The following is a 27,923-nucleotide window of genomic DNA, read 5'->3' as shown; positions in this document are numbered from 1 at the left end:
GAATAGGCATAGCTCCTCTTTAGAAGCAATAAGCTTATTTTCTTAGAGTGTAGTTAAGAGCGTATTATACTATAATAATAGTAAGTCTTTTAGTCTATATAGAGCTCGTTTAAGCTTAACGCACTTCCTAGGTATTTAATATCCTTTAGGTAGCTCGCAGATAACTATAGGGTGTTAATCCCTTAAGGCGTTAAGGAAAGCTCTAATAACGTTATATTAATATATCTTAAGGTTAAACTTAGCTCTAATAGCTATTACAGTCCTAAAGGTTTAAGCTGCTAGGGTAGCTACGTAGGTTAAATAAATTAAGTTAGTAAGCTATAGATCTCCTCTTACTACTATCCTTGCTTTGCACTTAATTAGGAAACTATCCTAATTAAGCTTATATATAAACACCTATTTAAGTAGGAGTAGACGCTCTCCCTTACTTAGCCTATTAATCTCCTCCTAGGTACTAGCTTTTAGCAGAGTATTAATTTCTTTATATGCTACGTCTCTAAATTGCTATCCTATTTAGTGTGAAGGGCTTAGGCTTATGCCCAAGCCTTAGTCTAACACAAGACAGACTAAGTCTAACACCACTACTAAGCGAACACACTAGACACCCATAAAAAGGCGTGGAGGGCTTATCTCTCCTTTAAGATACTAAATACTATTATTAACGCTTATTATATTCTCCCTTAAGGCTAGTCTATAATATTTTAGTATCTTCTTCTAATTATACTATAATAGTAATAAGAGATAGACGCGCTAGATGTTTAGAATAACCAGGTGTAACCTAATATAGTAGAAAGGCTAATATAGCAGGTCTATAGATTAATAGAATAATAGGCTTAAGACTCTGCTATAATAGCTATACTACGTTAATAGAACAAGGAAATACGTAATTAGATTCTATCCTAACCCTCCTCCAAGCCTGCTAGGTTTAAGAACATGCTGCCTTTACCTACTCCTGCCTTACGCTGCAAACCTTTCCTAGTTAGCTTGCTATATAATAGCACTAAGGCAAACTTCTCCTCCTAGTAAATAACTATAGAGTTTAAACTACGTGCAGACGAGGTCTTTATTAGGGATAAGGAGGCAAGGTTTATATATATTTAGTCCTAGTTATTACCTGTAGTCTAGCGCGCTATAGCACTATACTTTAAGGATAGTATACGCAAGCATTAGGATATAAGCAGGTTTCTTAACTACCTAGCGTTCTACTATAGCAACTATTATAGGCAGGAGCACGCCTAAGTCGCGTTAGAACACTTATATTAGGGCTAAAATTAGCCTTTTATAGAATTCTTTGTGAATTTTGTGTAGCTCCTTATATAGTTAGGAGGTTTACACTAGGATAATAAATAGAAGCTTTTATAACTTTAGTAATCTCTTAATAGTTATATACGCTTAGTTTCCCTTAATAGGGGAGTCTCTAGGATAAACTATAACACAGCTATAGAGGAATATAAGACAATTACAGTAGATATTAAAATAGCCTCTCTAGAACTAGGTTTTCTTTAGGCTAGTAAGTCTAAGGAACCCTAGTAGAAGTCTAACTTAGATTAGGACAGCAACACAAATATAGTAGAAGTAGTAGCCTTATTAAGTGCACCTACTAAACTGCTAACATTACGTCCTAACTAGATCCTACAGGACCTATTTAATGCATGGAAATTAGCAAAGGTCTACACCTAGTATAGATAGGGCGGTTATTTTGTGCGTGCATGCCCTAATACCCTATTACTATAACTAGTAGGTGTTAAGATAGTTGCAGCATTAGTAAGCGGCCCTAATTTAGGAAACTAGCTACCCCTAACCTTAGGCTAAGTTAGGGGTATAAGGAGGACACTATAACAGAGGAATTATTAATAGCAGAGGCTATTAAGTGTCCCCTAGATATTAAGGCTAGGTTAAATAATCCTCCTTTCTTTATTCCCCTCCTCCTAGGTAGAGTAGAGAACGTGCAAGCAATAGTTAATTTAGGGTGCTAGTGTTTTAGTGCAGTTAAGGAAAAGTTAGCAAGATAGATTAGTAGGAACTTTATTAACATTCCCCCGCGACCTTTATAACATACCTAGGGAATTGCTAAGGGTATAAGAATTTTATAGTTAGTAGTATTAGACTATAATTTAGATAGTTAGCAGTCTTAGCTTTTAGCTTATATAGTACCTAGTCTCTCCTATTAACTAATACTAGGCAGACTATAGCTATGCAGGGAAGGCGTTATTATAGATATTCTATAAGGCAAATTAATAATTAGGAAGGCAGGAAATATAGTAGTACAAGAGCTTAGGAGACGCCTGTATCCTACCTACATCTCTACTATCTTAGGTTTAGTTATAGCGGGGTTACTAAATTAAGGATCCTAATAAGAAGATATATAGGTACAAATTTTTGCAATAAATATACTAGATATTTTATAGGTAACATACAACTTACGCCTAATAAAATATCTAGGAAGTGTTAATAAGGGAGGTCCTATTAATATACACACTATTTATATTACTAGTAATATAGTTCCCTATAAACCTAAGCATAAAACTAGAAAGATAAAGTTGCTACTAGAACTGCGAGAGTTTAAGGACCTGTTTAACAAAGAGTTAGCAAGTAGTTTGCTGCCTTATTAAGGCAGTATAGATTACTATATTTAGTTAATAACTCTCCTAGATAGAACCTAGCCTAACCCCCTATAGGGTCCCCTATACCCTATATCGCGTAATTAATTGCTAGAACTAAGAATATAACTTACTAGATTAATAGATAAGGGCTAGATCTAAGTAAGCTCTTCTATAGCTAGAGCTCTAGTGTTACTAGTAAAGAAGCTATTAGGTAGTTAGCGCCTTTATATAGATTACTAGATGCTTAACAGCATAATAATATTAGACTAATACCTACTACTACTTATTAAGGAAACTTTACGCACACTATCTAGTGTAAATTAGTTTATAAAAGTAGATATTCGCGCTGCCTTTTATAAAGTTAGAATAGTAGAAGGTTATAAGTCCTTAATAGCTTTCTGCACCTAGTTTAGGTTATATAAATAGTTAGTATATCTATTTAGTCTTAGTAGGGCGCTATCTACTTTCTAACAATATATTAATACCGCGCTTACAGAGTTACTTAGATTGTATACAATAGCCTACCTTAATAATATCCTAATTTATTTAGGAGGAGACTAGTTTAACTATATAGAAAAAGTAAAGCGTGTACTTACGCTATTAAAAGAAGTAGGACTATACCTAGACTTAGAGAAATATGCTTTTAGTATTAAGGAGGTACGCTACCTAGGCTATATTATTAAGGCAGGCAAATTACTTAGACCTAACCCTAAAAAGCTTAGGGTAGTATAGGAATAGGAATCCCCTAGGAATATAAGAGAGGTAAGGAGTTTTCTAGGTTTTGCTAACTTCTACTGCGATTTTATCGCAAAGTTTTCTAAAGTAGCAGCGCCTTTAAACTAACTAACTAGGAAGGATATCCTATTCTAATAGAGAGAGGAAGAATAGAGTGCATTTAATACACTAAAAAAGGCATTTATATCTAGACTAGTACTAATATAATAGGACCTAGCTAAAGAAACGTTATTAGAAGCGGACTATTTAGGATACGCTCTTAGGGGTTGCTTATTACAAAAGGTTAGGGGCGTCTAGCGCCTAGTTGCTTACTACTCTATAGCTCTAACACTAGAAAGATAAAACTACACTATATATAACAAGGAATTGCTAGCTATTATTAAGTGTCTTAAAAGCTAGTTAGCAGAGTTATAGAGCGTTTACAAACTATTTATAATATTTACAGACTATAAAAACCTAGAGTACTTTACTAGCCTTTAAAGCTTAAGCAAGTAATAGTACTACTAGGTAGAGGAACTTTTAAAATATTAATATATCCTATAGTATAGACCTAGCTATCTTGTAGGATAACCTAATACCTTAAGTAGGCAACTACAAGATTTAAACTCCTCTAAAGCAACACTATAGTTAGTAATGCGCCCTAAATTAATTTAGGTTGCAGTGTTAGAAGTAGAGGAGGCGTCTAAGTTACTAAAGGGCGCTAGCCTTTTTACTAACCTGTATATATAGACACTATAGGATAAAGTAGTATTAGAAGATAAGATATACTAAGTGCGTCTTAATATAGTTTAGAAAGGCGCTAGGTCTTTCCTAGTTCTAGCTAACACAAAGCAACAGATTAGGGACTATATAATTAGCGCACACGGCACTTTGCTTTAGAGGGGTATTATTTAGTTACTAATATAGGAACCCCTTATAACTACTATTATATAGCAAGCACATAAATTAGGTTTAGTAGGATATCTAGGAAAGAACACAACATTTTAAATACTACGCTGCAACTATTATTAGGATAGAATATTAGGAGACGTTGCGTAGTATATCTAGAACTACTATTATTATAGTGCTTATATCTCCTAGAAGCGCTAATAGGGTCTATTATAACCTATACTAGTTACGTTATAATACTAGTCCTAAATATCTATAGACTTTATAGTTAACCTACCTATAAAAGATAATAGCAAACCTTAGTTCCTATTAGTTATTACTAATAGATTATCTAAATATATTTAGCTTAAAGTAATAGTCTCTATAGTAGCTAATTATTGTGCAAGGATCTTCTAGGATAACTAGTAGCAGTTCTAGGGCTTCCTATCCTCTATTATTACTAACTAAGGCTCTAACTAGTTAGGATCTTTCTAGATAACGTTATGCTAGATAACAAAGATAAACTAGTTACTATCCACTGCATACTACCCTTAGACAGACAGCAGGACAGAGCAGGCAAACTAAGAAGTGTAGGTGGTGCTGCGTATAATAGTATGCTTTAAGCAGACTAACTAGCCTAACTGCCTGCTAGCCTACTAACTTATACTTAATAACAGGGACTCTAGTATAACTAGTGTTAGCCTAAATCTTCTTTTAAATAGGTATACTATAGACACTCTATAAAAGCTAATATTACTACTAGTAAAGCCTAAGAATCCTTGTAGAGAGGCTATAGCGTTCTTATTGCACCTATAGAGGGGTGCAGAGCTAGCGCAAGTAGCTATTGCGTTCTAATAGTAGTAATAATAGGAAGTAATAAACTAGTCCTAACGCCTAGCTAAAAAGTTCCTAAAAGGTAATATAGTTTAGTTTGCAATACGTAATATAAAGATAAACTAACTAAGCAAAAAGTTTAACTAGCTATAGGTAAAGTATAAAGTAATAGAAGTCCCTACTCTACTTATAGTAGTATTAGACTTACTAGGGAACTTGTATAAGACTATACATGTAGATCTGCTAGAGAGGGCTACTAATAATCTACTACTAAGCTAGAAGCTTTAGGACTTATAACTAGGCCCTATAGTTACTCTAGAAAATAAAGACGCAACACTAGATAAATAGGAAGTAGAAAAGATCCTTTATACAAAGAATGCAAGAGGAAAAGGGAAGCGTTAAGTCCTAGTAAAATAGAAGGGGTATATTAATCTAACATAGCACCCGCTAGAGGTAGTGTAGGATACTAAGGCTCTAGATAGGTTTAAGGAATAGTATAGGGATATTACGCATAATAATAGCCTAATACGTATAAAAGCTAGGAAGCAAGTGTAGAAGAAAACTAGAACAATAACTTAGACCTTTGTTATAATTAAGAAGTAGAAAGGTATTAGAGATATCTTTTATTTATCCTAATAACACTCTAAGCAAGTGCCCTACTATTAAAGTTTTATAAGGTAGCTAACAATTAGGTAGTAGTATCTATACTACTACTATCTATAACTAACCCCCCCCTAGCTCCCCCTAAACTATTATTTATATTATTTTAACGCCTCTACGTCTCTTAGCAATAGTAGTAACGCTTGCGCGTAGCGCAGGTAGGGGAGGACTTAGTTAAGGAGTACAAGCAATAGCAGTAGTAGTAGTAGGAGGAGGGTAGTACTTTAATAGTCTACTAACGCGCAGCACCCTAGGCCTAAAAGAAAGTAAACGTTAGAATATATACAAAGGGAACAAAGGAAAATTAATACTAATAATAAGAGTCTTAATACTATAGGTAGTGCGCTTAGTAGCGCTCTTAAGCTTATTAATATAAAGGTTAGTTTAGGCCTAGGTCTTATTTATACGCTAGTTAATATGCTAGAAGGTAACACTAGTAGCAGTAGCAAGCTATATAATATTATTGTTACTATAACTACTACGCGAAGGCGTGATAGTAAACTAAAGTAGAAACGCTAGAGCACTAGTAGTAGATAGAATAATAGTACTAAGCTAATACTAATTATAGGCGCGCGAGTAGGTAGTAGGGGCAAGCAGAGCAATAGTATTATTAGTTTAAGCCCTTAATATAAGATCCTTAAAATAGTAGTAGAGCTAGTAGAACTGTAGCACAAACTAGTAATAGGTGCCTTTAGTAGGTTTCCCTGCAAAGGTGCTAAGGGTTCCCTTCTTTATAATATAGAGGCAATCCTCCTAGTAACTATAATAAAACTAAAGCTAGTTATAGAGGGCTTAGCAAACGTTAGGATTATTAGTAAGGATAGCTTCTAATTAAGTATAGGTCTTATAGCTATAATAGCAGGACTTGTATAAGCGCCCTAGACACAGTTAGAACTTGCTACAAAGAAAATAAAAATTAAGGGGAACTTACTACTACCTTCCTAATAGTCACACTTGCTAAAAAGACAAAGCTAGTTAATACACTAATTACAGGGAAGCGGCTTTATAAAGCTACTATTATATTCCTTATTATCTAAGTTACTAGAAATAATAAAGCTACTAAGTAACTAGGTTTAGGGAGATGTGTACTAAATAAAAAGTTAGTGCAGAAAATATAGGGAGAATATTAGAAGTACACACCTTATCCTAGTAGGCCTAGCGCGGGGTCTAACCGCCTTATAGTAGATCCCTACTACTAGCACTAGCAGCGGCAGATAATAATATAATAGGGGCTAGATAGGCAGGATTAATAGAAAGAGAGTAGAGAGAGGGCTAATTAGTAGGGAGAATCTATTGTGTGACAAGTAAGTTTAGGAAATTTATAGTAGGGTAGGATAGCTATATTAGAACTTTTATAGTAGGGTGCTAAAACAAGCGTATAGACGCTACGCGCGCGTACTACTTAACATACAGGCCCGTTACAAATTAGGAAGGAATATAAAGACATAATAACAAAACTTTAAAAAAAATATAGTAACAAAGCCTAATATAGATTATAGAGGATAAAGACATAACCCTAAACCCCTAGAAAAACGATTTCACGATAGGTTATAGGGGAAGGTTAGGGGTATGTAAAGGGCTTAGGCTTATGCCTAAGCCTTAGTCTAACACAAGACAGACTAAGTCTAACACTACTACTAAGCGAACACACTAGACACCTATAAAAAGGCGTAGAGGGCTTATCTCTCCTTTAAGATACTAAATACTATTATTAACGCTTATTACATTCCCCCTTAAGGCCAGTCCATAACATTTAGTAGTTATAGAGATCCTTCTATTGTTTTAGCTCTTTTTATAGAGCGTCCTAGTGCGTATTTCTTTTAGGGTTTTTAGGAGATTTACTCCCTATTACTACTATAATCACAGCGTAGATTATAGTATTTAGTTTAGGATATACTAAAAGATTATATAAGGGATTTCTAATTAGATCTATATCTAATAGATCTATTACTATATATATCCCCGCACTTATAGAGCCTCCTAGTGGTTTATTAGGGTCCTGTCCCTAAGCTTGCTTACTAACACGCGTTAGTAGTAGTCCTTTAACTCGCAGTTTTCTACTTCTTCTAGGAGCTCTAGGTGCCGCTTGTAAGGGATCTGCAGGAGATACAGAATCTAGTCCTAAAGCGGGTAGGTAGGAGCTCTGCTTACTACCCCTATAAGAGCTAGATAGGGTGCCCTTACCTATCTCTATGCTCTTATAGAGTGACCTACTAATAGCACTCTCCCTTCTAGGTCTTTCCTAGGAGCTACCTATTATAGCGTTAAAGTAAGTTAGATTACTACTATCTTAGGTAGTAAGACCCTAATCTATAACCTATATAGATCCTTTATCTCCTATACTAAAGTTTAGTTCTAGTGTTAGTTTAGGAGTTTAGAGCCCTATTAGCTTAGGGGACTTTATATAGATTCTTTGTGCTAAGCTAGCTATACTTAGTACCTACGTTAGAGGTGTCTACTTAGGGGGTTATAAATCACTAGGCTAGCTAGCCTAATTATCTACCTCCTCTAGCTCTACCCTACCCCCTAGCTCCTACGCTAGGTTTAGTCCTCCTTGCTTACTAGACTCCTTATATTACTCTACCGCAATATAAAGCAAATTAAAGATATTAAGCTCTTTATATACTTCTCCTATGTTATAGATCTTATCTTTACTAATAACGTTAACTATCTTTTAAGCCTCTAACTATTAAAGCTACTCTAGATCTTTCTCTTTATAGAAAAGATCCTTATTAAAGGTAACGTTCTGCGTTATAATAATCTAATTAAGTAAGGGGATCTATATCCTATATATGTTAGATGCTCTGTATCCTACTAGATATCTAATATAACCCTAAGGGTTTACCTTAAAAACCCTCTTATAACGCCTAGCCACTTAATCTCTATTAAGGGGGTAAGCTTAACAGCTATAGGCGTATATTCCGCTCTAATTAGGGCAGAGATTAGTAGTTGCCTCCCTTATCTGCTCTAGTTGCCACCACCTAAAGTATCTAGTAAACTAACAATCTAGCACTTTATTAGGTAATATTATATTATAAGCATAGGATAGGCTTATATTATAGAGCTAAGTTGCTGCTTTAATAATTTTAGGCTAGAGCTTTATTAGTAGGTTAGCACTAATCCTTATTTTAATTAATTTCGTTATAATCTCCTACCCTACTCTTTCTACTCCTCTATTAGGTTTATAGGTATATATAGGTAAGCTCTTAATTTTAATACTATTATTAGCTACCTAGATCTAAAAACAAGATTTGCCACGCTATAGGAGCGTTACAACGTTGTTATCTTGTATAATTGTAACTATGCTAAGCTTATATTAGTTAAGTATTAAGCTCTTAAAATTTTTAAACACCTGTATAATCTTATTAAGGTTTTTAGCTTGCAGTAGATAGGTATAAAGCTTTCCTAAGTAGTTACACTTTAATACTAAGATCTATTGCTTATAAGCTATACCTATTAGTATATTAAATAGATCCTATAATACCTAGTAGTATAGACGTAGTAATCTTTCCCTTAGTTATCTTAATATAACCTATTAGGCATGTGTAATAGCGCAGTGCTTATATTTGCTCCTAGGAGTTCCTTTAATCCTAATATTTATTACTAACTTAACTAGAGCTTTAAGCACCTTAGGTCCTAAATAGCCTAATTATTAGTGCTAAAGCTCCTTACTATCGTGTCTTAGGTAAGTTATCTAGGATTGTTAGGGTTGTTTAGGCACTATGCTTTAGATTATTTAATAAGGGGTAGAGGGCTTGTATTCTAGGAAAGTTAAGTTAAACTTGCGCAGTAACTTAGCTAATATAACACTCTTTCCTAATAATCTAAACTATAAGGTAGTATCTAGCCTAAGGAACTAAACTCCTGCTTTAAGCAATTAAGCTTCTAATATAATATTTATATAAAAACCTTCTACTAATACCATGTTAGTAAGCACTAAATCTTCTATTTTTGGACCTCTTGGTCTATTAAGAGTATTAGGGATTACTCTAGTCCCTCTGCCTAAGATTAGAAAAGCTTAAGTTCCTGCTTTAACTATCTTATATTTAACTAATCTAAACAAGCTTTCTTCTAGGTAGCTTATATTATTAACTAGGTGTACTGCACCCCTATTATTAAAGATAGTGCTCTTTAATAGAGCGTAAGCTTTAAAGTCTATAGTTAAATAGATCCTATTTGTTTTCTCTGCTATTAATATAGGGTTAATTAGTGCTGCCTAGATACTGCCTAGATAGGTAATCGCGTTTGCCTTACTACTATAATCTTAATTAATAGGATAGGACTTAATTAGAGCTTTTCTTAACTCTTTAAATTTTTAATTCCTATTAATCTTTTTCTTAATCTCTAATTATTAAGTAGTAGTAAGCTTATTACCTATATTAGTCTAAGCTTTAATAATATTTTTATATTTAGGAGGTTTCTATAGGTAGGATCTACTATATAGGTATAAAGACTCCTTCTTAGGTTAATTAGAAGGAGGAGCTCCTATTATTATAAACACTCTAGGACCTTTAGAGCTTAATCTTATATTGTTCTCTTAGAGAAGTAATAAATAGATCTTAGCAACCTACAGGAGGTTATAAGTTAGCTCTCCTATTACTAACTTTTTAATAATCCTTTAAAACATAGTTTAACCCTAATCTAGTAAGATCCTAGTAGATAGAGCTTTAAGATAATCCTATACTACAAGCTATCCTTTAATATTAGGAATATTGTATACCTTAGCTTGCGTATATAGGATTGTCTACTCCTTCTACTAGTAATTAGTATCTTAGCTACTTATCTTTACCTTAGTAAGATAAGCTTTATACTGTGATCTTGCTAGTGTTACAGCGCTTAAATTAGTTAGCGCTAGGTTATTATAGAGCACTTAGATAAGTGCTTAGAGGGTTACTCTTCTTTAATTAATAAGCTCTATATAGGCTAGGGTAAGGATCCCTTAATCTACTATATTATTAACCTATATAAAAAGGTTCTAGATTGCTAATAACTTTAATACCTAATCTAATAAGCAGGCTTAGTACTAAGCTATTTTAAGTTTATACTACTTGCTTATTATATTAGATAGCGCAATATCTGTTAGCATGTTAGGCTTAATAGGTTTATTCTTAAAGTGGTTTTTAGCATCCTAAGCCTTAGGGTCTACCTCTACCTAGATCCCTTTAGTTAGGGCATAGTATCTAAATTAAATGTACTAGGTAGGCTAGTTAGTTAATCTAGTAAGTAGGATATCCCCCTTTAGGATTTAGTCGCTTATAGTAGAAGAGTAATAAGTAAGCTTCTACTTAAGAAATAGTATAAAGAAAGAGTAAAGCTTGCTAGCTTAGTGTCTAAGTTAAATAATACGCTTAAATATATAGGACGATCTTTAATAAGGTAAAGTGCAAACTAGGCTTATAACTATAGAAATTTAGATTACTAAGGTTAGGAATAATTTAGGAGATAGATTATTAGATTGTATCTACTACGATCGTACTTATATATATAGGGCTTTAGCTACCCTTACTAGAAGGTGAATAATTAGTAAACCTTCCTTACTAGAGCTCTTGCTTTTTATTAGGTACTTAGCAGTAAGCTAGCAGTTAATTAGATAGTAGGTCATACAGGGGTATTAATTAGGGTTAATTAGATTAAGATGCTCTGTGATCCGGTTGATATCCCTCCTGCAACAGTATTAATAATAGTATTTAGTATCTTAAAGGAGAGGTAAGCCCTCTACGCCTTTTTATAGGTGTCTAGTGTGTTTACTTAGTAGTAGTGTTAGACTTGGTCTATCTTGTGTTAGACCTAGGCTTAGGCATAAGCCCAAGCCCTTCACAAGTAATAGCCTTACGCTTAGTAGCCACACGCTTAGCTTCTTTAGTAGCGTTAGTAGTAGCGCGCTTAACCTTAGTAGTAGTAGCTTTAGTAGTATAGAAGGTATTAAGGGTAGTATAGGTAAAGTAAGCGTAAGTAGTAGATTTTAACTTTAACTAAGAAATAGGTTAGTAAGGATATAAGTATAGGTTAGATCTTTAAAGTTATATAATTTTATAATTTAAGCTATAGTAAAGGTTATAGTTAGGTAGATAGAGTTTAAAGCTTAGTCTAGATAATATGTTAGCGCGTAAGCGTATAAGCCTAATAAGGAAGGCGCGCTAGCTCTAAACTCGTGTCTAAAGGGTGCGCTAATTTAACCCTTTAGATATATAACACCCTAATTAGCTATACTAGCTACCTAACTACGCGTGTAGATAACTATAACAAAAGATCTACCTACACCTAGGGGGTGTGTTATAGGAGGGATAATAACTAGATTATAAAGTATCTTAATCTAATTAATCTTAATTAATCCTAATTAATCCTAATTAATACCCCTATATAACCTACTATCTAATTAACTACTAGCTTACTACTAAGTACCTAACAAAAGTAGGAGCTCTAGTAAGGAAGGTTTACTAATTATACACCTTCTAGTAAGGGTAGCTAAAGCTCTATATATATAAGTCTAATTGTAGTACATATAATCTAATAATCTATCTCCTAAATTATTCCTAACCTTAGTAATCTAAATTTCTATAAATATATATAGGTATAAAGCCTAAACATAGATATATAGAGGTTGCAAGCTATAGTAGTTAAGTAAGTGCTAAATCTTCTCCTAGCTATAACTCTAGCTATACTAGGCCTAAAAGAGTAATTTCTAGTATCTTAGAAAGCTCTAAATTCTAGCTTTAAATAGAGCTAAAAACTACTTTAATAGGCCTAGTATAGCAGACGTTATAGCTAGAGGAAGGGCCTAGGAATCTAAGCTTGGCAGAGTGCGTCGGTTACCCGTGTGCGTTGGTTGCCCGTGGGGTACGTTATATATCCATAGGCAAAGTTCTCTTCTCTATTATACTACTTCTCGTCCTATTCGTTATCTCAATCCACTTGTGCGCCAGTGACAGCGCCATTATTATGGTATGAGTTAACCACACCATTGTTACTAGCATGGTTGGTCACAAAGAAAGCATGCTCCATACCCAAGGGACGGCCCTGGCACACGTAGCCTAGCGGGGTGTGCATAATGTCGTGACCTCTGCGGCGAAGGGACACCCATTCCAAGATAAACCTGATTGTGTCATTTGTTCTTGCATTAGATCGCCTGTTCATGCTAGCTTTATCGATGTAGTCCACTAGAGGCGCGCATTCGTCGTATTGCATGTACAATCGACCCGCGAAGATGCCAAGCTCAACCGTAAGGCTTCTTGGAATAATGTAGTCGCTTTGCAGTGCTGGTAAAGAGTAGTATCGTAGGCTACTGAATTGTACCATCTTCTTTGTGACTGGTGCGGAATACGTGAGGAGGTGAACCTTGGAGCGGAATGCTTGATTGCGAATTTGAGGAATCACCATTTCTGCTTCCTCGGCGATGATGATGAGTGCGTTGAAAGTAGTGGGATTGTAGAGGATCCATTCAACCGGTCGCTAATGGAGTGATAAGTATGTCAACAAGACTGGAAAGGCCGTGAACTTACTAAATGGTTATCAATCAAGTCGACCATGGTCGTCTTGATCGTCTTCATAAACTCTGCGGAAACGAACAAGCAAGACTCTGTCCCTGAAATGTCAAACCTCTTGCCGATAGATGTGCGTGAGACAGCGTCAAATACGTGTTCATATCCCTCAACCCCACACAGACGACCAGTACTCACGAAGCCAGAGATGGCAGGGTGAAGTCCAGGGAATACATGGGCTTTGTGATGTAAGGCTTTCTGTACCTCACGCACTTCTTCAACTTGAAATTCTACCTCGCGTTCTTGTTCTACTTCCTCCAGCGCAGAAGAGTGAAGATTGGTTGCTGTATTTGACATATTCAGACGCAGTTCGTTGAGCTTGTTCTTGAAAGTTTGCAGCTGGGTAAACTTGGTCGTGGAGGAGGATGGAACGTGGGTATGCTCCTTGTGACTTCCATATAACTCTTCAAGTGTTTGTTGTTCAGGGTGTTGTAGCACCTGAACATAAGCACTCCTGTCTTTGGCATTAGAGAGGAAATCTGCGTTCTCCCATTCCGCATTTATGCGATTACAAAAGTCGGCACCCTGGGAGACGTATAGATTCTGGAGTTGTTCATTCGAACGGCACGTCTGTTCCAGCAACCAAGTAACGACATGAGAAGAATTGACTCTGTCAGTTTCGTTCATTCCACAAACGTCAAGAATAGACTGATGAGTCTCTGGAAATGCGAAGAAGCAAACGGATTGAGTAGTTGGAAGCTGTCGAAGACGCATGGCAGCTGTGTCCATCCTTAGCTTTAGATATCTCATGTAGCGAATGGTCCTACTCACCTTGCACAGTATGATCTTTAGTCTGCCCAAGAGCAAGTGTCAGCGCACCACAAGCATCTTGAGGAAGTTTCAGGTCAATGCCCCGCGTGTGCGCTTCATCCAGATATACGAGACAATTGTCCATATTGTCGACGAATGGGGTTGCTAGCAAAGGGACTGACTCCTTGATACCGCGATATCGCACCCAGGCTCGATTGTCAGCACCAAAATATACAGCCGCCGGTGGCCTAGTATCTATGTCCATCCATGCCTTAACTAAATTTTCATTACTCATTTCGAGTATGTAAGCACCGGCATCAATGAGAACACGAATATTCTTCTCCCTGAGCTGTTCGAGAAATTCCCTCTCAGATAGTCGCTTCTCACCACGAGCTACAACGTGGTATGCACGGTTCCGTTCTTGCAAGAGGTAGGTAAGCACCTCAGCATTAGTTTGATGCAAGCTTGGCAGATCACTCTGTTGAATCGTCAGCGGCAGCATCATTTTGTTGTCATTGGTACCGCTAAACCCAGTGGTCCTTGCACCTGTGAGTGGGTTATCGAATTCGGTTCGCGTGAACAAAGGTAGATCCCACCCGGAAGCTTGTAGCTTGATGTCAAACTGTTTGGCGTGGGCTGGAAATACAAAGTGGTTCATGTAGTGGTCGAGCACGGTTCTGTCTGCTCGAAGGTGTCTCCAGAGTTCGCCTACTTGATCATGGTCGTCAGAATTGATAACATTCCAATGATGTAAAGCCTCTGGAAGCGAATCGCAACTGCTAGTCCACCTATCGTACTCACTAGCCGGGTCGTGTGATGCCAGAATGTGGCGAAGAGCTTCGCGGAATTGGACTCGACTAAGACCCGTATAATAGAATGCCAAGCATGTGAAAAGAATCGCGGCGTCGGGGTGTCCAAACTCAGCCTGCTCGGAAGGAATGCCTTTTGCTTCGAAGGGCACCGCTATCGGATCTCGCTTGGGATGCAAGCCATATTGGACGTTCCAGCGCTTTCTGAGACAAAGCAGCAGTATTCGATTGCGCAGCAGACCCCGAACAAGCAACAGCGTTTTGAACGCAATGTTGTCGTCGGTGAACAGTTTAGCCACACGCCCCAACAACTCATGATCCAAACTCGTTTCTAAGAGCACTCTGCGCAAGCTCTCAATGGAGCTATCTGTAGTGCAGTCTGCGAAGCGAAGAAATGACGTCCTTCCTGTACAAATCTCATCGACTATGTGTCGGTGCAGATCTTCCTCCACATCTGCTTGGAGGATGTAAATCATCGGATAGCCCTGGCCACGCTGCAAGACTTCAATATTCCGTGGGAATTTATGCTCAAGCTCTGGAAGATGGTCTTTCACCAGTGATAGCAGCGATTGCGCTACTTGCCAGCGATGCGGGTGACCGTCTACTGTAGTCTGCTTGCCGCTCGGATAGATGAGTTGAGTCTTTACGGCCAATGAAACGTCTGACTCGTCCAGAACGTCCCGGCAAACCGAGCTGAGATATTTTTGGAACTCGATCATTTCGCATGCAGTCTCTAAGTTGGCGCTGGCAAGATGTTGAAGGCCACTAAGCTTGTAGGAAAGAAGGTGCTCTGGTGCAATCAACACAACGCCCTGAACGTCTAAAATTTCCTGATGGAGGTCTCTATAGAGCTGAAGTGTTCGGCGACTGATGTTCGTTCTACGATAGAAAGGAATGTGTCGTATCTCACGACCGACTAAGCCGCCTAGTCGCGACTGGATCATTTGCGCGGTTGGCAAGAGCAATGGTTTGGGTACAATAAGACGAGGGAGCTGCTTGCCGTCTCCAATCACCGCCATTGCCATGGGAACGATACACGATGTCTTGCCTAGTGAGTATTGTCAGAAATTGCTTCGGCCCCACGAGCTTCTCGATCTACCTTTACCCATGTTCAACTGCAACACGGTGTTGTTTCTCGATTCCGGTGCAATGATAGCATGTGCCACATCAACCTGCTCCTGCCGGATCAGAATGTCACTATCAATCTCCAATAGAAGCCAGTCAGGCCATTCTAGTGGATTCCAATTTCCATGGCCGGAGTTCCCAAGTTCTTCCGAGAGACTATTACTTTTGCCACGATACAGCGCATTGTGAATCCGCACTAGTCGCTGCAACTTTGTGATGAGAATTCCATGTGCCACAATCGCCTCTTGTACAAAATCCCCAAACTTGGAAGACGATCTCGAGCGCAATTGCTCTAGAAGCGAGATTGACGTCATGCAAGGCCAGAGGTTTCCAAGGTCTAGCCACGAGAAGCGATCATCGTTGCTGGATAAAGCTCTTTGGATCTGGGCCAAGTGAGTGGCTATCACTGTACGGAGGTCTCGGATGCATCTTGCGTTGACTGTAATATTCGGGCTGGTATGTTGAACTAGAGTCTGATTGCTGGTCTTCTCCAGGGCATCAAGGCTCATCTTCAGATCAAGGCCATACTGCTGGCGGAGAGGGTTCGATGCCTTCACAAAGGCGCAAAGAATTTGCCGTAGCTCAACATTCTCCTTGACTGGCTTCGTCGCTATGATTTCCTGCGTCGCACCAACAGAGATCCTGATGTCATTCGGTAGGAGTAGCTCGCAAGCATGGCGGTCCAAAGGTCCTGGTAGCGATTTAGGGAGAATATCCCCCAAAATCGACGGTATGACAGGATCATGTGTTTCCCCATGAAATTGTTCTTGTGCCCAATCCCAAGCTTTGGAATATGACATATCTCCTGGTCCCTCGTGGTGTCTTAGTACGTCCTGCACACGAATTACGTACTCTGAGAGTGCCAAGTTTGAATGCAAGCGCTCCCACTCAGGGATAACACGCTCCATTGCGAGACCTATATCAAGTTCATCCGAATCGAACCCTCTCAGATTGACTTCTTCGTGTGGCCATTGATCAAGGAAATGTTGGGCTAACCGTTTCCCCTCAGCTTCACATGCCTTTCGGTGCTCTACTTCGGCCCTGGTATTTATTTGGTGACGCTTCTCCGGTAAATCGGCCGAGATGATACGAAAAATGGATTTCACACTGGGCTTCTCATTGAGTTTAAACTGATTGAATGAGGAACAAGATGGGGGTATCAAGTTCCTTAACGTCGGCAGAGACGCAAACGCTGCCAGGATCTTGATGGTGTCCAGGTCAGTCGTGCCATTAAGTGACATGAGACTTAGACGAAACATCAAGCTGTATGGTTCGTTAATATCGGAATGACGACATATATCCACAAGACTGCCCCATTGCTCATTGACGTTCTTCTCGACCAGGTCGCTCAGGCTTGCAACCTCGGCCCGACGTACCGTGTGGAACCCGCCGATAAGCTGCCAATCCTGTAATATCGCAGAAAGCTCTCGGCTTGTGTTAATTTGAAAGGGTTTTGTCTGGAAAAGGTTCGCAATGTGATAAACTTTGCGTGCTTGCATCGAATTGGGTTGCTGGCCTCGAGATTTATACATACAGTCGCTAGCTGCTGGCCTTATCGTATCGCCGACACTGCGCTCATAGACGCGGCGCTGCGCAAGGCCCCGTTTTCGAAGGTGAGACGGAACATATGCACTAATGTTGACATCCTTTGCTGCATTTTGAGCAAAGACCTCAAGATAGTTCGACCTATCAAGTATCTTTTGCACAAGCCCTTCGTATGCATCATGTTGAATAGTTACCGTAAGCCTTGCGTTCCAGGAAACAGCTTGCAGTGCTTGCTTGTGCGCCGGATAGTACTCTCGTTTTGGACTAAGGTCTGCAATCGTTTTGAGAATGTCGATTGCTACTCTTCCTAAAGGTTGCCACGGTTGACAATAAGCCGATTGAAGCATGTGCAGCGCTTCCTCCGTGCCAGTGCGGCCAGTCAAAGGATCAGGTATGACGAATGATGTATATGCATGAAATTGGGCTTTTGCGTATAAGATTCGGGGTTCGAGAGGGCATGACAAGCGTCCGAGAACATCATCAATTCCAAATTTCGCATAATCAGTGCTGCAAGCCGCTCTGACGGTCACATGCATTCCACGGCGTGCAGAGGATATTGCTTCGTATGGTGTGATTATACTGCGGCGTTTGATGTTTGCGATGTCACGCAGAACAATTTTGCTCTCCAACCCGTATAGTGTGCCAGCGTCTTGGTTTGGATCGATCTCTTCATTCAACTCTCGACATTGAAGAAGTCCCTTTGTATTCACAAAAAATGCTAGTTCCAGATGACGTAGCTCAACAGATAGGTTCCCTTTTGAGTGGATAGGCTGAAAGATGGTAATCTTGCGTGAGTCTTCAAAATGACGGAAGATATCGGCAACTTGCTTAAAGAGGGTAGAATTAGGGTCGACCAATAACGTCCGGTTGCTTCTATGAGCCTGCCATTTGATAAGATCAACTCTCCAGTCATTCATCCTTGTCCTCCACAGGACAGGCTTGCGTCGGATCTCAAGACACTTTGTGCTCAGATTCAACCAATGCGCACAATTGGAGATGAGGCCATCCGGAAGGTCAACGGCCTCGGGTCCAACAAAACGGTGAGACGGGATGTATTCCAGGAGCTCGTCCTGACTCCAAGCGCGGATGACGACCTGCCCGTTCCGAGATCCAAAGTGTATCTCATGGTTGCATATCGGTGATGCGAGGACGTATGACATGCCAAACTCTGCAGATGGAAAGGTGAGAAGCCGTTGGTCACCAAACAGCTGCCTCACTTCATCCGACTCTCGAACATCGTGTGGAAGTCTTCCTAAGGGCTTGCCATCAACAAGCAAGTGGCCCTCAATGAAGTTGTAATGAACTACTTGTGTATTTGCTGGGTTCTTCGAGTTGTTCATAAAACTCACTACCCATCGATCGTGTCTCGGTGAGACTTGCTGCCAGCCATCGAAAAGTTTCCGAGCTGAACTTCCCGGTTCTGACCATGATGCATTGATTGCTATGCCAATACTTTGAGGTTGGGCTTTTATGGACCGTAGTAAGACTTTTCTGATCTTATACGTTATTTTGGTGTCTCGAATCAGTATCCTCTTTAGGACTGGCGGCAGCTTGGCCAAGTCTACTAGGAGGTTTTCTTGAAGAGCTAATGAAGCCTGAACAAATGTTGATAAATCACTCTCTGACATCATAGTATCTGATTCTGTAATGTTGGAGAATGTCCGGCGGCAAAGCAATGCAGCCCAGAAAGCGTAGCTAGCGGCTGTTTCCCCGATAGAAGTCTCTTTGGCATTTCTAACGTCAGCTCGGAGACGGGTAATCCAATCCAAAGTTATGTGACGTGCCTGTACCAACAGGTTATCTGCTCGAATCATAGGCACCGCTAAGTCACAAAGGCGCAGAGTCAATGTGATCATGACCTCCATACAGTGAACCTCGCGCCAGTTCGACGTGATATCGCTGAGACGTTTTTCCACCTGTGCAGCCAGGCTGTCGCAGAATGACATGTCATCGAAGACTGAATGAATGTCTCCGAATGTATCATCCTTATTTTTTGCTGGCCCCGCCTGAATAGCAAGGTGATTGAACAGGTGCATCGTACTCTCGCTGCTGAAGTTCACATTTGATGCACCTAGTTCGACCAACATCGTCAGCCATCGACGGGTTTTGCCTGAAATCAGTCGCTGACAAGCGGTGAATTCATGTACGGACACGCTGGGTGGGCATTGCGTTTCTGATGCGACGATTTCATAAGAAGATGGCCCAGTCGTAACGGTGGGAGGGTGCAACGAGCTTTGTATCACGGAGCTGCGAAGGCTAAGCGGTACATATACTCCGCACTCATGCTGAAAAGTCAATGGTTTGTTGAAGTCCTTGACCCAGGTGCCTGAGCCTATATCAAAGTAGGAGAAATTCAATCCATTAGGATAAAGAACATCAGATTCGGATGCCCTCAACTTTTTCTTACTCACTTTGTAGTGCGTGCCAAGGAATGACTTGGATGTCGATGCAATAGTGATACCGGTAGAATTTCTCGATGCATATGCTGTGAGCGGGCCATAGTCTTTCAGGAGTACTGTGGGCGATCCAGATTGCGGTTTGGTGGGGTAAGCCAACATTAAAATCTTCCACGTTGCATTGCGATAGGCCGCAAAAGACCTTGGAATAGCCAACTCGAAGATGACCGCTGCTGCTTTGATCGCGTCATTGGGAAGGAAGTCTTCGTGCGCAAAGATCCGCATGCGGTTCCGAACTCGCCAGTGCCAGCATTTGGTACATCCCCTTACATCTCGCTCCCCATCACGCTTAAATGTGCAGGTACATATGCCTCCAGAGATGCCCAAGCAGTGTTCATCATATTCAGAACACCATCTCTCCAGCTCTGATACCTTTGCTTGGCGTGATGCCTCCGTTGCTACTAATATCCTTTGGTGGAGTTGTTGCATTGAACTGGAAGTCGAAACATATTTCACCACAAAGCACTCTTCTTTGGGCTCAGAGAATATGGTTGTTTGATAGATGCATCTCTCACATCTGTTGCGAATATAATTTTGGATGTCACGAAGGCGTCGCATTCCCGCGGCGGTCGGGATATGCAGGGCATCCAAAAGCTCAGGAGTAAACACTGGGTGGTACTCCAAGAGGAGCGGGCTAATTTTGACCATGTACTTGTCTAGCCTCACCCAGAGTCTAAAAAGACTCAGAATGAAGATTGACATTTGCTCAGGATCGGAGTTGTACGCTGCCCCAACAGTGTTCATGAGACCAAGGATCGCTTCTGATAGCTTTTCGCAAATCGATTCGAGGGTACGATCTCCAATTAACTGGGGTTCTTCTTGTTTCTCAATCTTACTTTCCAATCTGGTCAATCCATGATACATATCTGTAAACTTCTCAACTTGCTCGACCGTGGTATCGTGTAGTGGTGGAAGCTGCAACGAGGGAGAGGTCCTCTCCTGTGCGCGAGGTAATTTCAAAACGTTTTGAAGGTACGATCCACTGTTGGGAAGGGACAGGAATAGTGATTGTTGATCAGCACGTGTGGGAAGGTGAGGAACAGACCGTGTCGTGTCTCGCCTGAACTTCTCCCAGGCCAGATTGACCAGATGTGTGACTTTAATGATGCTTTCCTTAAAGAAGGCTGCAGTGGTAATGAACAGTGAACCATACAATTCCGGTGACTTACTCTTCTCTTGCTCAAGTTTTGCGAGACGGCGACAGACTTTGGCACGGAGGGTCATTGTCAGCTCGGGTGCCAGTCTTCCAGGGCATTCCAGAAGAAGCTCAATCAGCAGAGTGACGATCAAAAACTTATAGTAAGCTCTTCCACTCTCATTTCCTAGCGTGATTTGTAGTTGTCTCTGAATCCCCACGCGCAGTGTGATCCAGAGAGGCGATCTTCGCCATGGGAATTCCGCAACGCCAATGTTCGCATCATCTCGAACTCGTTTTCTCAAGCGAGGAATATCATCGTCTACAGAGGACCCAATGGACTCGAGCAAGGGTATGAGTAGGTGCGTTACCAGCCCTGGACTTCCTGTATCACGCGATTCGACAATCGGGGTTTGCGCTTTTGTCACAAGGGCCTGAAAGCATCTCAAGGGTTCCATGCTCCCCTTCTCCAGAAATTCGGCCAAGGCGTGTTGGAACGATGGCTTTTCGAACTCAGCAAGAGGTACCTGCGCCGAGCAGTCGGGGAAATCGCAGATAAGGGCGCCTTCGCTAGCCAGCACCTCGGTAGATGAGGGCGATATCTCGAAAGCCTCAAAGATGACAGCTTCTGTTTGGGTACTATCATAATATACATCAGCAATGATACTACGAAAACGCCCATGGGCAGCAACCATTACCTGGTATTATATCGAACGATTAGCGCAGCGTTCTGTTCAGCGATATGCAGAAGAAGCGGTTGTTCTTGATTGATTTTGCGGAATTGACAGATCAGTGACAGCTTCTCGAGCCGACCATGTGCATGAAGAGACTGATAACGATGAAGACTCTGACTAATCGCATACCAGGGGGTTGTCTGCTCCTGGCTAGTGATTCGGCTCAGAGTCAATGTAGCCTGAATTAGACGGGCGATAATGGCATCACCAGTGCTTCCAATACTTTCGTCTTGTCTTCCAAGAAGCTGTGGTGGTAGAACAAGGTGATTGAACACATCTATGAACACCGACATGATGCAGGTGGTAATATTCAGAATTCAGTTGATGATAGAAGAAGAGTTGCGGTACGAGTTATTACGAAACTATAGGCAACCACCCAACGTATAGGGTCAACACGAAGGTGACTCACGACGACCCGAGAAACTACAAAAGTTGAATAAAGCAACATTCTTGGATTTGGATAGACAAAAAATAAGCGATTCTATAATGCTGAACATTTCGATGTCGAATCAGATGGGGCGCGGTGCTAGGTGCTGGAGTGCAGGATGTAGCAGCGCTACGATTGACTGTTTGCTGGCGGTCCCAATCGGTACAGCAGCCGGTCCGGAATCCTGACATTCTTGCGTGGCAACACAGATTCTAGCTTCCCTGACATCGTCGGGTATGCCTTCCAATTCCGCTGGAAAGCTGGTCTTGGGACAAGTGATCCTTGGGCTCATTCTACAATCCAGATAGTGCAAGCTCATTGGGTAAGAACCGCAGGGAGATGCAGTAGAAGCTGTCCAGCCGACGTTGCATCGCAGTATGTGGTTAACCTTGCTCGGACTATGGCCCGTTATGCGTAAACTGCAGCTGTACAGGCAACACCGGCTGTCGAGTAATACTTTCTCAACAAGTCCGGAGCTATTTGTTCGGGCAGGCAGGTTTGCGGGTAACTCTGCTGGCGGATGTTAGTAATATTAGCATGTAGTGCTGATCGACATAGTATCACTAGTAGCGTCTACGGTCTATACAAGTACGATGTCTTATCTTGCTAAGCATACACTCTTCTAAAGGTCTGTCTAGCCGATTCTTTTTGATTGTTTATTTAGCTTTAGTTTAATGCCTTAACAATTTGATCAGAGAGTTAAGAGTGTATGAAGCAAGATACCATGTTTAGAAAGTGTGCTAAGGAGATCATTATCTGTGATGTGGTTGGACGTGAAAGCCAATGAGCGTTGTTCGATGTTTAATTGTATCACTGCATAACTTCTGCGGTCATATATTTTGCTTAGGTACTACTACGATAAAATATTGTTTACTGTAGAATAGTACGCTAGGGGTTTACTATATAGGTGTAAACTAACCTTATATATACCTATAAATAGGTTTAAAGTAGTAGTTTACTTTTATTAAAGTAGTAGTTTACTTTTATAGTAGGGGTTTAAATTAAGTATAAAAAGTAGTTTTATTTCTATTATACGCTATAATACCTAACTAAGACTAAAAGAGGTAGAAAAGATTAGCTTTACGCTATACGCATATATAATATAATAATAAGTTATAATACTTTTACTAATAGGAGGTAGTAATAATAGAGGTAGTAATAATAGAGGTGGTGGTGATAGAGGTGGTGGTAGAGGTGGTGGTAGAGGTGGTGGTAGTAATAGAGGTGGTGGTAGAGGTGGTAGAGGTGGTGGTAGAGGTGGTGATAGAGGTGGTAGTAGAGGTAGTAATAGAGGTAGTAGAGGTGGTGAAGAAGATTAAAGAAAGGAGGGGTAAAATACTTAGATAGTTAGTAGGAAACTAGTAGATTAATAGAAGTAGAAGTAAAAGTAGAATACATAGTATAGTAAACCCTATTTAGGTTTACTTCTTCTACCTAAACCACTTCTTAGTCTACTTTAGATAAACACAGCTACTGTAAACCGGTTTTGTACCGTAGTGGTAGTGCAACGAGATAGTAACCCCAATCGATGCACTCGGGGAAGGAGGTAGTAATGGCGCCTATGGAGCCAAGAGCGCTCATGTCGCTGAAAGCAAAGCGACCTTGCCGTGCAACCTAACACGCACGAATGCTAAACGATCACAGGAAAATGACGAATTGTAGACAATTATGCGTTTCTGCTAATTGTGGTTCGAATTGTTCAATTACCTGAATGCCAGCCCACCTTTCCGTATATATTAGGCTACAGTTGCCTCTGTGCCTACTGCTATGTAGCTAGACGGACTCCGCACGATAGTGAACCCAGTTCTGGAACTGTGTTTTTCTCTTGAATGTCGCTGGATCTTGGCTGTTGCGTCTGAGTTGATATCGCGTCCTGCATAGCCATACTCAGAGCTTGTCACAGGTTAGAGATCAGTCCATCTGCGTTACACATGCAAGTAGCAGGAACAAAAGATATGCAGATAATGGCCAAGTCTAGATTCTGGATTCTCTGACACCTCAATATTGGCCACCGCGTCTGCGTACAACAGCTGACAGTCTCACAAAATGTGCAGTGGCAAATTGTCGAAGTATTGATTGCCTCCCTTCTCGGAAGTCGCCTATTACTTATAAACCTTCGCATTCCCACACAGTGAGCAAGGCTATCTCTATATTCATCATAAACGATGGTTGTCAAGTCATTCAATAATCACGTTCTCGATGAGCTCTGCTCAAAGGATCAACTAGATCTTCTCGACTCAATAGATCGTCTCCGCTCCCAAGGCATCGATCATTATGTTTCTCTGCCACAAATTATTGTTTGCGGAGATCAATCCTCTGGTAAAAGTTCTGTACTCGAAGCCATCTCAGGCGTCTCTTTCCCCGTGAAGAGTAATCTATGCACTCGGTTTCCGACTGAATTAGTCCTTCGAAAAACACTGCATGTTGGCGTCAGCGTGTCTATTGTTCCGGATCACTCTCACAACGAAACCGAGCGTGCCTCTCTCAGCAATTTCCATGAGACGCTTGACAGCTTTCAGGCGCTTCCCGACTTGATTGAGTGTGCCAAGAAAGCAATGGCCATTGGTAGTTTCGGTCGGGCGTTCTCCAAGGATCTCTTGCGCATCGAGATATCTGGACCTGACCGTCCCCACCTCACAATCGTGGACTTACCTGGTCTCATCCATTCTGAGACGAAGCAGCAATCCGCGGCTGATGTCGAGCTGGTACAAGATGTAGTAAAGTCATATATGAAGGAACCTAGGAGTATCATTCTAGCAGTTGTGTCTGCAAAGAACGACTACGCCAACCAGATCGTACTCAAATTGGCCCGAGCTGCGGATGAAGCCGGAAAACGTACGCTTGGTGTGATCACTAAGCCCGACACTTTGATTCCAGGATCCGACAGTGAGGCCATGTACGTGTCGCTCGCCAAGAATCTTGACGTAGAGTTTCGTCTTGGATGGCACGTTCTCAGAAACATGGACTCGGAGACCGGAGCCTGGTCACTCCCCAAACGTGATGGGGAAGAGAAGCGGTTTTTCACTGAAGGCATATGGCGGACGCTGCCCCAATCAATTCTTGGCATCGCGCCATTGAGGGAGCGGCTGAGCAAACTACTCCTGGGCCAAATTGCTAGCGAACTTCCAAGTCTTATTGATGAAATTGAAATCAAGTCTACCGCCTGTCGCACTCAACTGGAAATACTTGGCCTTCCCCGAGCTACTGTCGAAGAACAACGCCAGTATCTACTTAGCCTTGGCCAAGCCTTCCAGTCTCTGACCAAAGCGGCTGTCGATGGAACATATAACGATAAATTCTTCGGCAATGCTGCAATCGACGCTGGCTACCAGAAACGCATTCGTGCCATCGTGCAGAATCTGAACCAATCGTTCTCCGAAAACATGGCGCGCGAGGGCCACTACTATACTCTAATCGATTCTCCTAATGATGCCATAAGACAGGCCAGCCAAAAAATCAGGGTCTTAACACGCACTCGCTTTCTCGACCGTATCGAAGCACTGATGAAGCGGACCCGAGGCCGGGAACTTCCCGGCACTTTTAATCCGATGATAATAACCGACCTCTTTCTTGAGCAATCACGGCCCTGGGATGCACTTGCCAAGAGTCACATCGAACGAATAGCACTGGCGGTGACCAAATTCCTCACACACCTTGTTGCCCATATTGCGGACTCTTCGACGGGCGGCGCGCTGTTCCAGACGTTAATCGAACCGGAGCTGGAGAACATCGTTAAAATCGCGAAGCGAAAAACGGCGGATCTACTTGCTCAGCACCAGCATGGGCATCCGATCACATATAATCATTACTTCACCGAGACGGTGCAGAATATCAAAAAAGAGAGGAGTAGGGCAGAGCTCACCTGTATCATCCAGGACGTCTTCAAAGTAACGTCACTGGGGCGAGATGAACCATCCGAGTGCTATCACAGTCATGATTATCGACCGCTGTTAGAGGCGCTTATGGAGCACAACAACCCTGATACGAATCGCTATGCGTGCTGCGAGGCCTTAGACTGCATGCAAGCTTACTACAAGGTTCGTCAATGCCCAGAACATTTTTGCCTCATTTTTCAACGAGAGGTTTACTAAAATACATTCTCTCTTATCAGGTTGCATTTAAACGCTTCGTTGATGACGTCGCTGTTGAAGCCGTCGACACTCATCTCATCTCCAAATTGGGTGACATTCTCTCACCGACTAAAATCGCGTATCTTACTGCGGAAGTAGTCACGAGCGTCGCAGGCGAGTCCGACGAGGGCCTTGCAAAGCGTAGCCAGTTGACGAACCAGCTGGGTGTGCTGGTCCAGGGGTTAGAAACCTGCAAGAAGTTCGTCGTAGGGACATTGCATGGTATGTTTTGTATTCAATCATCGCTACAGAGTTGCAAGTTAGCACTGTGAGCTAATTTACGGTTGTCAACAGATACTCGTGAGGTAGCAATCGTTTCGAAACGTCCTGGAACATCTTCGACAGATCTATCGTTACCATCCTCTAGCACGGCATCTGCCGAATCTATCGCGAGCGTAGAGTTAGAGGATGAGGAAGCCGCCTACACTGAAGCGCTAGAATTAGACCAAGTGCTAGAGCCATTGTCAGAACCAGAGGTCCTACCCGATGAGTGTTATGATACGGCAATTCCTGTTGCTGAGGCGGTCGCTGAGTGCATGACGTTGGATGATGACTGTGAGACGCCGACACCAGCAGTATCCACAAAGAAAAAGAAGGGCAAAAGGGCTTACTGACTTGCTTATCAATATCTCATTGTGGGGTAAGGCAGAATGTTGCACATGAAAGTAGTAAAGTATAGCAGACACCTGTTTTCAAGCAATCATCCTCGTGAAGACAATAATTTGGAGTACATAGCATAATACATCTAATAGTGAGGTATATATAGGAAGGCGATATGTCATTATCACACTTTCTCAGCAATCTGTCCCAAAAACCAGGGCCGCCAAACTGTCTCGGCTAAAGTTTACAAATTCCGAAGTTTACCAAGTATCCTAGCTACAATGTGTCCTTCACTACGGTAAAAAATTGTTTACTGTAGAATGGTACGCTAGGGGTTTACTATATAGGTGTAAACTGACCTCGTGTATACCCGTAAATAGGTTTAAAGTGGTGGTTTACTTTTATTAAAGTGGTGGTTTACTTTTATAGTAGGGGTTTAAATTAAGTATAAAAAGTAGTTTTATTTCTATTATACGCTATAATACCTAACTAAGACTAAAAGGGGTAGAAAAGATTAGCTTCACGCTATACGCACATATGACATAATAATAAGTCATGATATTTTTACTAATAGGAGGTGGTGATAATAGGAGGTGGTGATAATAGAGGTGGTGATAATAGAGGTAGTGGTGATAGAGGTGGTGGTAGAGGTAGTAGAGGTAGTGGAGGTGATAGAGGTGGTGGTAGTGATAGAGGTGGTGGTAGTGATAATAGAGGTGGTGGAGGTGGTGGTAGTGATAGAGGTGGTGGTAGTGATAGAGGTGGTGGTAGTGATAGAGGTGGTGGTAGTGATAGAGGTGGTGGTAGTGATAGAGGTGGTGGTAGTGATAGAGGTGGTGGTAGTGATAGAGGTGGTGGTAGAGGTGGTGGAGGTGGTGATAATAGAGGTGGTGGAGGTGGTGGAGGTGGTGATAGAGGTAGTGATAGAGGTGGTGGAGGTGGTGGTAGTGATAGAGGTGGTGGTAGAGGTGGTGG

General features: G+C 41.2%; 5 protein-coding genes across 5 annotated transcripts; 1 reads left to right on the top strand and 4 right to left on the bottom strand.

Annotated features, from left to right (window-relative positions):
- Window positions 1-12,602: 12,602 nt before the first annotated feature.
- On the bottom strand, window positions 12,603-12,995 carry IAQ61_010098 (uncharacterized protein; the record flags this gene model as incomplete). The annotated part of the gene is made up of 1 exon (XM_066098661.1): window positions 12,603-12,995. The coding sequence occupies one exon, from the start codon at window positions 12,993-12,995 to the stop codon at window positions 12,603-12,605; it is 393 nt and encodes a 130-aa protein (XP_065951206.1).
- A 173-nt stretch (window positions 12,996-13,168) lies between these two features.
- On the bottom strand, window positions 13,169-13,966 carry IAQ61_010097 (uncharacterized protein; the record flags this gene model as incomplete). Its single annotated transcript, XM_066098660.1, has 1 exon — window positions 13,169-13,966. One exon carries the CDS (start codon window positions 13,964-13,966, stop codon window positions 13,169-13,171), a length of 798 nt encoding a protein of 265 aa, XP_065951205.1.
- Window positions 13,967-14,000: 34 nt separating this feature from the next.
- Window positions 14,001-15,821, bottom strand: IAQ61_010096 (uncharacterized protein; the record flags this gene model as incomplete). The annotated part of the gene is made up of 1 exon (XM_066098659.1): window positions 14,001-15,821. One exon carries the CDS (start codon window positions 15,819-15,821, stop codon window positions 14,001-14,003), a length of 1,821 nt encoding a protein of 606 aa, XP_065951204.1.
- Window positions 15,822-15,857: 36 nt separating this feature from the next.
- On the bottom strand, window positions 15,858-21,752 carry IAQ61_010095 (uncharacterized protein; the record flags this gene model as incomplete). The annotated part of the gene is made up of 1 exon (XM_003841424.2): window positions 15,858-21,752. The coding sequence occupies one exon, from the start codon at window positions 21,750-21,752 to the stop codon at window positions 15,858-15,860; it is 5,895 nt and encodes a 1,964-aa protein (XP_003841472.2).
- A 2,477-nt stretch (window positions 21,753-24,229) lies between these two features.
- Window positions 24,230-27,192, top strand: IAQ61_010094 (uncharacterized protein). The gene is made up of 3 exons (XM_003841422.2): window positions 24,230-26,255; window positions 26,330-26,570; window positions 26,643-27,192. The coding sequence occupies exons 1-3, from the start codon at window positions 24,384-24,386 to the stop codon at window positions 26,960-26,962; spliced, it is 2,433 nt and encodes an 810-aa protein (XP_003841470.1). The 5' UTR covers window positions 24,230-24,383; the 3' UTR covers window positions 26,963-27,192.
- Window positions 27,193-27,923: the final 731 nt, after the last annotated feature.

The sequence above is a fragment of the Plenodomus lingam genome (genome assembly GCF_022343315.1).
Source record: "Plenodomus lingam strain CAN1 chromosome Unknown contig_8, whole genome shotgun sequence".
In the NCBI taxonomy this organism is placed as follows: Eukaryota; Fungi; Ascomycota; class Dothideomycetes; order Pleosporales; family Leptosphaeriaceae; genus Plenodomus; species Plenodomus lingam.
This window is presented reverse-complemented; position numbering and strand designations above follow the sequence as displayed.